This window comes from Parus major, chromosome Z (genome assembly GCF_001522545.3).
Source record: "Parus major isolate Abel chromosome Z, Parus_major1.1, whole genome shotgun sequence".
In the NCBI taxonomy this organism is placed as follows: Eukaryota; Metazoa; Chordata; class Aves; order Passeriformes; family Paridae; genus Parus; species Parus major.
This window is the reverse complement of record NC_031799.1, coordinates 56,947,840-56,958,367: the sequence shown is the minus strand read 5'-3', so window position 1 is coordinate 56,958,367 and position 10,528 is coordinate 56,947,840. Positions and strand designations below refer to the sequence as shown.

General features: G+C 39.9%; 1 protein-coding gene across 1 annotated transcript in view; it reads right to left on the bottom strand.

Annotated features, from left to right (window-relative positions):
- PGGT1B (protein geranylgeranyltransferase type I subunit beta) overlaps positions 1-10,522 on the bottom strand; it is a 37,684-nt gene extending 27,162 nt beyond the window's left edge. Inside the window, 2 exon segments of the mRNA XM_015653632.3 lie at positions 5,341-5,459; positions 10,351-10,522. Coding sequence (XP_015509118.1) covers positions 5,341-5,459; positions 10,351-10,487 — 256 coding nt within the window. The 5' untranslated portion in view covers positions 10,488-10,522.
- Between the last annotated feature and the right edge of the window lie 6 nt (positions 10,523-10,528).

The window sequence follows — 10,528 nt, the reverse complement described above, 5'->3', positions numbered from 1 at the left end:
TGGGATACCAGGTGTGTTCCTGGCAACCCCCAGGGCACCCGGCCGTTTTAACCCTTTGCTTTATTTCTTTTGTCTCCTAATTGTCTTTTTATTTATATTAAATTCTTTTTATAATTTATTAAGTGAATCTCGTTTTTAAGACTTGTGTGTCCTGTGTCCTTAAGACATGTAGAAGAGCTTCGAGTGATGACCACAGACAACTTATCCTAAGAGCCCTTTTTTTACAGATAGGGTATTTTAGTTATTTTTATTTTATGATATCTCTTGCATAGAAGGATTGATAAACTTTTACCACTACTTCTTCACATTCCGATTATCCATGCATTCCTCTGGTTGCAATGCTTGTCTCCTTTTTCTAAGTACTGGAGTTTCCATACATTACTAAAATTTTAGAATATATTAAGAAAATAGCTTTAGTATAGGCTGATTCAGTCAGTACATCCAGATAAAAGTAAGCATAAGCTCTTCTCACTGAACTAGAGCTTGTAATTGTTCCCATAAATCAAAGTACTAGAGGATGTCACTAAATGCAAAGTTGCATTCTCTAAAATGGAAGTCCATTACACATCCAGGTAAGTACTTCAAATGCAACCATAAGAGAAAGTTATGCTTGAGGAAAATTTGTGTTTTTGCTCAAGAAACTCATGATCAGAAAGCTCACATGTATCAATGATTTCAAAAAAGTCAATGTCATTTTATACATTTTTTTCAGTATTGCCACATAAGATGAAATTATTGTAATTCCATTAATACAAGTCTAAATTTAGGCCTTGAAGTAAATTTTAGATCTGTCATGCAGCATACTGGTTTTCAGTCTCCATGGGTCCTGGGGATTCAGATCTACAAATAAAAGGTTTCAGCGTTCCTTTAGGTTCCATTCCTTAGTACAGCAAGGCTAGTGAAGCATCCAGCTGTCAAAAAGCACAACTCTCCTCCCTCTCCCTTAGTGGGCTGGCACTGGCACTCCCAATCAACACAGTTCACCAATGCAACACAAAGCTAACCTTCTGTTAGATAAATAAATGTGTGTTTTTCTGCCACTTCAGCAAGCTCTCAAGCAGGGTCAAACAAATGCCGCAGTTCCTATGGGGAAGGATGGTAGATGAATATGGCGAAGCAGTGTGCTTCCACTGTATAATTAGATTGCTTGAGTACAAAGCTCTGGATTCAGTCTCTTTTAAAAGTGCTGAACTGGCTCTGAATGTGACTTGCAAGAAACTGGAATACATCTTTCTTAAATTCCTATGAGTTGCACTTTTGGTAGTTAAAATAAATTTGAAATTCTGTCAAGGAGCTGCACTATGAGAGGAAAAACAGAAAAGCACTGACATGATAAGGATCTTAAGAACAAGCAACTAGTTAAGAGGGTGTTTCATCAACCCTTTCCAAATTTCACTAACACTTCAAAAACTAATGTCTTAATCTAAAAATGTATAATTTCTGGTTAGGCTTGTAAAAGAGTATTACCTTTCTCAAAATAAAAAAAGAAAAAAGTACTTTTTAAGATTTCAACTTCTTTCTAGAAGAAAATATAGTTAGGTATTCTGGCAGAGAATGCACATAGAAAACAAAAACACATAGTAGATATCCATATAAGCAAAGCATTCACTAAAAGGGAAGGAAAGGTAACAATGGCCAAATCTATGCAAGATAAAGCCAAACTATTTAGCATGAGTTAACGAAGACAGGGGCCCTTAGAACAAGCAGAAGGCAGCAGTAAGTGGAAGCATTCAGCTAAGAATGTGTTTCTGTGTCAAGCTCAGTTTGCACAAGTGATACGCAATTCCCTCCAAATTAGAACTGGTATTGAGCCAGTCTCTGGAAGACTTGAACTAAAATTATGGTACCTAAAGGACATTATTTGTTTGAATCACAGGTACAATAAACCCACAGAAGAATACAGTCTATCCCAGCAGACCCTAATCTTCAACTTCCTTAGTACATTTTGATTAGGCTGACAGAGCTATGTTTGCTTTCTTACTCAGTAGATCAAGATCTCACCACTAGTGAGCTTTAGTTTCACATGAAATTCCAAAGGCTATAAACATGTGAAGTGAAGCTATCATTAGACATCAGATATATGTATATATACAGTAAATAGAGTCAGTTAGAACTATCACAGGGTATTGTGAGACTTTATCTAAGAAGTGTTCTAAACCACCAAATTCTGAATTTTCTAGCAGGTTCTGTAACACTCTCCTGCAGTGAGTTGACTTCAACCAGAAGCTGAAAACAACAAGAAAACAGAGAGGTAAAGAGAAGACTCACAGAGTGAGACAGAGACAGTTTGATAGGTGAAGCAGAAATTGTGGGCACACAGCAAAGCAAAGGATTAATTTACTACTTCCAGTCAGCTACGCAGGTGTATAGTCACTTCCCAGAAAGCAGGGCCTCAGAAAGTGTAAGGGTTACTCAGGATGACAAATACCAGAACCACAAATATTGCTCCCTTTCTCCTTCTTTTCCCAAGCTTTTATTGCTGAAAATGATGTCAGATAGTGTGGAGTGTCCCTCCAGTCAGTCCTGAGGTCAGCCTGGATCAGCTGTCCTGGCTGTGTCCCCTGCCATGGGAAAAGGAGTGCAGAGGAGGCAAAAAGAGCCAGCCTTGACTGGCACTTCTCAGCAACAGCTGAAAGACTAGAACACTCTTTTAGTACCAGCAGATTAACACAGCAGATTAGAGACCCCTATGAAAAAAAATAATTCTAGCTAGTACACCTACTGTAACAGTTATTGATAAAAATAAACAGATACTAAGTTTGCAGAGCACCAACTGCTCTGTCCCCCATCTACTGGAAAAAAGACTGTAAGGTAGCAGTAGTTCTCAAAACAATTTGAATTCAGTATCTTAAAAGAAATGCTTAAAATAAAAATCAAGTTAAGTGCTGTGCATAAAGGAACCTTTGGAGGGACAAACATGAAAAGCAGAGAAATTTCTTTTTCTAATAAGAATTACCAGAATTCTCTTTTTGGCTGATACTGAATTTTAGAAATTCAACCCCTGATACAATCAAGAACAAATCCCAAGATTCTGTAAAAACATATTCCTGTATAAAATGTAGCTTTAAAATTGGTTTTCAGTCCCATAGCCAAATTTGGTGAAGACTTTTATCTAATACAATGTAGTTCCCTTAGATTGGTGGAATTCATCATTATAAAACAGTACTTTAATTTAAATTTTTAAAAACCAGTACTCCACAGAAAGAGATTTATTAGAATGCATGAAAAAAATGCTGCAATAGGATATTTTCTTAAAAGTAACATGTTGTGCTTTCTTGGTTTTGGGGGTTTTTTTTAACCCGGATAGATTCCAATCTATCAATCTAGCAATCTCCTCTTTAACTAGAGATGCACAAGTACTTCTGAAACCAAAAACTTCAGCGCTGTAGCCTACCTCAGTTTAGTTACTTTTTCAAAGAGGCCAAAAGAGGGAGTAGGAGCTCTGGAAGGCTGCCAATTAACAAACATTGCACCCACCCAGGATTAAAAAAGAGAACCAATACGTTTTACTGGAAGTAGACATTATTGGAGTGCAGGTGTTTCCTTCTTCACATTTGGTCATTCAATGTCCAACCTACTGGTATAAGCATCATTTACATTTTGCACTTTCTGTTGTCCAAAATTTAATAAATGAAATACAAATAACACTGGAGTTTTAGTGGTCAAATGACCAAATAAGAGCAGGGAAATTACCAAAAGCATAAGAAGAACAAGAGTTATTACAGAATGATACAAAAATACAGGACTGAAGGAAAGTTTGTTCTTCTAGTGAAAAGCAGAGATATATTACTTTGCACAGAGTGCACTGCCAAGAGTGCCCTCCCCAAAACTCCCCTCAGTTTTTGTGAGGGGGTGATAGCTAGAAAAAGAAGGAGCACATCTCTGCTGAACTGTCAGCCCCCACATGAACATGCTCCAATTTTTACTGCCCTCCCTAGGAGGCTCTCGCAATAACAATATTCTAAACACTGGCCAGGTAGAACCCCCAGAGAATTACTGTATACTGTGTCAAAGACAAACAAACACAAATGTCTGTTCTAATCTCTCTTCTTGCAAACTTTTCTGTTCTTCTGGAATTAAGTCCTGAAGACTGGGATAAAAGTCAAAAAGTGAGCAACTCCTAGAAACAAAGCATGCACACCATGGCAAGATTTCTTAACAGTAAGGCACAGGAACCTTCCAATCATTAAAAAAACTTTGTAGGAATATTCATGTAATTCAAACTCCTAATTTTCAGGAATCAATCCTGGAATACAATACAAGAAAAAATAAATCTATCAGAACCAGTTCCTGTGGTGGATCTGATGGTTTCTAAATCTCCAGAGTAAGAAAAAAGAGGTTTTTTTATTACTGTAAAAATAAAGCATCAGCAGTACTGTCTTCCATATGATTATTTCATAAAACTGATTTGAGACCGAATTTGTTGTATATAATTACAATAGACAATAGAAGGAAACATACCATTTTCTTTCTACATCCATCCAAAGTATATGTTCATGATTTTACTGACAGGCTAATGGAATTGCCTTTTTGCTAGACACCACCAGCCTAGAGCTATGCCCACAGCAGCATTTAACATGCCAGCACCTTCTGTCATAGAGCAGCAGTGCCTCACCTACATCTCCCCCCCTCCTTCCCACCCCTTCTAGTGCTACCAGCCAGTCACCTGGGCTGCCACAAAAAAAACTGCCAACACCAACTAACTGACAAGAACAGCACCTCCCTAACTCCTGTCAAATCAACCAGGAAAGGGACATTTCCCGTAAGTTCCCTTGCCACCTTTTCTGTTAATGCACCTTCCAATCTGAGGACAGCTGGGTTTCAGCAGCAGTATTACTCCTTCTCAAAACCTTGTTTAAATTCAACCTTCACAGAGCTAAGGAACATCAGTCAGGGACTGTGTTTATCCTTTTTGCTTCTTACCCTCATACCTCCGATTCTCCAAAAGCTGTTGTAAATAACCACACCTGTGATCACAGCTCCTGGCATTGGAGTAGAAGTCAATATAATCACTATTAGACTTGTAATACTTTCACAACATATGCATTTATTTTAGAACCAGGTGACACATTCTTCTGAAATGCCTAAAGGTGCAACTTTATTATCCTATTTTATACTTGTACTGGCTTATCTTCAAATTAATTTCTGCTTTTTCTAGCTTTATCATTTATGAGAGATCTATATCCAAGATTTGCTCAATCACTACCTGAAATTATCAGGACTGCACTTCAGGAAGGTCAACCTTGTATTTTATAAAAACAAGAGCCATCCACTATTCCCCAAGTAAAAAGCAAAAGTAAAAATGTTAATATCAATAAAAAAAACTAAAAACTCACTCACTGTCTTCTGTGGGAAGGACCTGAAGGGAATAAATCCATTCTATTATATCATCTTTGTTCACCACATCTAAGGAATCCAACATATCCAGACCAGAGAGTGCGAAAAATGCAATTGTCAACCTAAAAGAAAAAGATAAGACTTACACTTCCCACCATAAATATCATGGGGAAATTAACAAATGGTTGCAGCAACAGATACATCTATGAATTCTCAGTCTTTGACAGTGGTGCAACACAAAGCCTAGCTTAGAATACATAAAAGTCATCTACTGGACAAAATAATGTTCTTTGTACTGAAAACATTTCTCTGCCTCCATAAGGTTTTTCATACAGGCTGCCCCTGCTTTTAAACAATAATGAAATTCAATCAGACCTAAGGGCCTGTTTACCTGAAGGAAAACCCCAACAAAACAACCCACTACAAGGTAAACTAGGTTATAGTATTAACATATGGAGCACTAGTTCTCCATGAAGAATTCTTACATGAACAATTCCCTAAACATTAGGTGCACATGCAAGCTAACCCTTAATTATAGCAAGCTACCTCATTTTGTCCCAAACTCAATTTCAGATGCTTAGATGTCAATGTCAAACAGCAAAGCCTACTTTGTAAGCAAACAATGCATAAATAGGAATATGGGGTGAATTAACATCTAGAGGTACTTATTTCTGGTCCTTGGGTGTAAAGCAGCCTAGTTGACTACCTTACTTAAACATCCAAAACAAAGCACATGATATACAAGCATCCAACAGAGCAGTGCAGTAGCTAGCATGCTGAATGTCCTTCTTTCTTAGAACTTATTTCCTTGCACGAATGACAGCTATCATACCTGCTAGCTAACACCTTCTTTGCTAGGTTTAACTCAAACCATTTCAGCTACCCACAGCATGGCCACTCCAAACAGTGCATTACTTACTCCAACAGAGCACCAAAACAACAGCACTGGGTTAGGAATTTGGGAGAACTTGCTGTGAGAGAAAATGCTCATGTAATGGTACCTTGGATGTTCTGACTCAGACTAAAATTAGCTGAGTGCATATTTTACCGCCCACACTTGTCTGCTGATCCTTCTAGAAATTCTTGTTCTCCTTATACCAGATAAGATGATGGACTGTGAAGCAACTGTTACACATGCAGAAACTACAATTCAGCATGCTAAGGAAAACAAACAGTTAATACCAACTTTCCTTACAAGATTAAGTTTTAATTCCTATTTACCTCACAAACTGGTGAGCCACCTTGGTCACCAGTAGTTGGTGCCTCTAAAGAGACAGATGCGGACAGCAGCCTATACAGCCACTTAATTTCAGCATGAGGTTCTGCATCAGAACCACAAACAGTAAGACCATGGAAAAAATGGTGATGTGAACCCAAAGCACACATCCAGAAGAATTATTCTAATTAAAACACAGCATCCAAATGACAATGCAGCAGATGCTCATCTCAATACAACGACACAACCTCCTAGGGTGACATGCCTACCAGTGGGCTATATATCTTTATTGTTATTATTTCAAAAAAATTTTTCGAGTAGAGAGTGCAAAAAAAAAGTATGTTGCACACAAAATATTTCTATGTAGAACAAGGGTACATTTTAACTCTTCTGATGACTAAGAAATTGTCTTTCAAAGTGCAAAGTTAACACTTCAAGGCTTATACCAACTTTTACCATTGATCTCTGTTTAAACCCAAATCTGACCCTGCATAATAAATAACTAATTTTAAAAAAATCATTACTTTTATTTAAAAAAACCAAGGAATTACTTTTCACCTACAATAAACTATTTCTTTGAAACATTGCCTGTATGTTCTGATTTTCACAGACACTGACAATTTAATTTACTAGACCTATTAAAAAGACATTTTCACTCTCTTTTACCCAGCTAAGTTGCTTCCAATCAGGCACAAACAACATGCCATCAGCCAGCACTAGAAATTGCTGCAAAGTAGATATAAAACCACAAGACTATGCGTACAACACAGACAGCAAATCTCATCTACATGTAATACATCTCATACCCATAAAAATGGGTATGTCATATGTATGAATTTAAAAAGTGGCTTTACATATAGTTAGGGTTCAGTTCATTTATTCAGAGTTGACTATCTCTAGCATTACTAAAGAACAGCCTGTAGTGTGATCGAATTTATTTACAGTGGGCCAGAGTGGCACCACTGGCCATACCCGGGCTGCAACACAGCTGTTTAGGCACTGCATCTTTGCGCCACATGCTATCCTCCCTCATAGAAAATTAACAGATATATGTCCTAGCAAAGACAACTCTTGGCAGCACCTCAGGTGACAAGACACATGCCAAGAAGTGTAAAAACTTTATCTACAGCCATTTCAAGCGAGGATGGCCAACAGGACACTTTGGATGGCAGATTCAGATGCCTTTGTCTTCAAGCGAGGACAAAGACTATAGTTTTACAGAATTCAGAAAGCATTTGAAGTGACAAGTTTGAGAAAATTATTTAAGTGTGCTACAAAGAGCACCATGAAGTACCAGACTCTTAAAAGACTTTAGAGACCAGGAAACCTGCATTCTCCTGAAAAACCTCAGTGCTGACAATCAGTGTGTATGAAACACTATCCATCAGAATACTTAAAAACTACTCTTGCTGCAACTACTGTTGCATCCAAATAACTATAGATAAAAATAATTACAAAGGCTTTGAGGCAAAAAGTTGAGTAGAGAACATGAAATGATTTTTCTTTACTCCCCATTATTGTTTGACAATCTACAGCTTAAGCTGGAATGCACCAGCACAGTGAGAAAAATTTCACTCTCTAGCACCCTTGTCTGGTGACAAGAAACAGAGCTTTATACTGCATCACAGTGACAAAAAAAACCTGACAAATTATTTATTTATTTAACAAATCTCTCCTTGATTTAAGTTGACTTTCCCCATCTAACTCAAAATGGAACCACTCCAATTTGAATAAAAGGGTAACAGCATTTTTTTCTGCAGCTGTATCAGCTCCAGAGGTTTGTTGTACTTGGTGACCTTGAACTTGGCAAAAAGGGAAACTAAATATCCTTGAAGTCAAACTGGAGATGATGCATTTATGGTTCAATCCCACACTTAGAATTTGTCAACAGACAGGTGTGCACCCCTGCAGAACATGTCTACATTGTCATGGGCGTCTGGAGATCACTGGTCCCACTTTCTGAAGAACACAGGGCCTCAGAGACGATCCGGGACCTTGAGAAGCCACGTCCTCAAAGGTGACTCCATCACTTCAATAGGGAAGCTTTTCATGGTTAATTCTTCTAACAGTGAGAACATTTTTCCTGCAGCCACACAATTCTCCCTGACATATCCACTCCCACAGCCCCCTGCCCCGTTACCATGGTCCCTTGAAAACAGTAGACCTCCATCTTTCCTGGTAGGCAGTTTCCCACAATGGAGATCTGTGATTAGATCCCTTCTTGTCTAGACTGAAGACATCCCATTTCTTTAGCTGCTTTCAAATGTCAGTGGGGCTAAGGTTAGCTATTTGTGTTATAACTCTAGCAGATCTGCATGCTGTGGTAATTTTAAGGCCTATACAAGTTGAGCATAGGATACTAGACTTCCCCTTGCTGTCACCTAAAATAAATGAGAAAGTAGACTGAAATACCAGCTAGTTTTTAATGAATAAATTATTTACAGCTCTGCAACCAAAATTTTATAAAATTACAGAATAGCTGGGGTTGGAAAAGACCTCTGGAAATCATCTAGTACAACCCTCTTCTCCTAATGCAGGTTCATCCACAGGATTGTGTCCAGGCAGGGTTTGAATATCTCCAAGAAAGAGAACTCCACAACCTCTCTGGACAGTCTGTCCCAGTCATCAGTCCCCCTCAACATGAGGAAGTTTTCTCTCATATTGAGATGGACCTTCCTGTGTTTCTGTCTGCTGCCCCTTGCCCTGTCACAAGGACCACTTAAGAGTCTGTCCCCACCCTCTCACCACCTACCCTTTAACATGTTTCAATGCATTGGTAAGATGCAATCATTACCTCTCTGAGTCATCTCTTCTTGAGGCTGAAGAGGCCCAGCTCCCCCAGCCTTTCCTCACAGGACAGATACTCCAGTCCCTTAACCATCTAAGAAGCCCTCTGCTGGCCCCTCTCCAGTAGTTCCATTTCTAACTTTTCAATATCAACTTGTGTTACTTCACACACGGCTCAGCACTATCTGTTCTATTCCTTACATGTTTATGGCAGATGTTTGTGATCCGAAATAAAGCAGGATGACCTGACCAAAGCCATGGAGCATTCCTCACAGGATGAGGATGGCACAGGATGTCTTGCCAGACATCACAAAATGAAAAGAATCTTACTATTTTATTGGCCAAACAAGATTATCAAACCATCCACGTGTCCCAAACATTTTATCAAATGCAGCTTCATAATCACAATACTGGCATTCTTACACCTCCAATGTAACTATCTTAAGACTTGAAGAATATCAAATAAGTACACTCTGAAGCCGTTAAAGGAATAAATGTCCCTCCAATTCAACGTGTGGAACATACTTCACTAGCATTTTCTCTTTTATACTAGGGAATGAATACTTAAAAATATCTGTAACATGAAACAAGAATCTTCTACGTGCCAAAGTGAAGCTTAAGTGGTTTATTTTAAAATGGCTTCCAGAGAAGATTAGGAGAGTGAAGCACTTGATTTAAAACAGATTAGAAGGATCAACGAGTCTTCCCTCGTGGATGCCAAGCAGTTCACGCGAGCAGTGACTACACCCCTACATTAACACATTTTTTGGGAGCCGTCTGCTGGTGGGCAGATTTACAGGGGTGTTATTCCTTCCGGCCGCAGGGCGCTGCTCCCTGCCCCGGGCCGCGGGAGGCGGCAGCGCTCTGCAAGGGGCTTCCCGTCACCGCGACCGGCCTGCGGGAGGGCAGCGCGGCCGGGCCCGGGACAGGCGGGGGCGCCGGGCGGACACGGCGGCGCCCGTCCCGCCTCCCGCCGCGCGGCCCGCCGGAGGAGCCCGGCCCGCTGCTACCTGCTGGTCTCCAGGGACGAGTAGCGCTCGGGCAGGATCTGGAGGCACCGCTGGAAGAAGCGCACGTGCCGCTCCCGCAGAAAGTCCAGCCGCTCCGGCTCCCCCGGGCACGGCGGCGCCGCCGCCGCCATCTCCATCTCGCCGCTGCTGCCCGAGCCCGGCGCGCCCGGATCGCGTC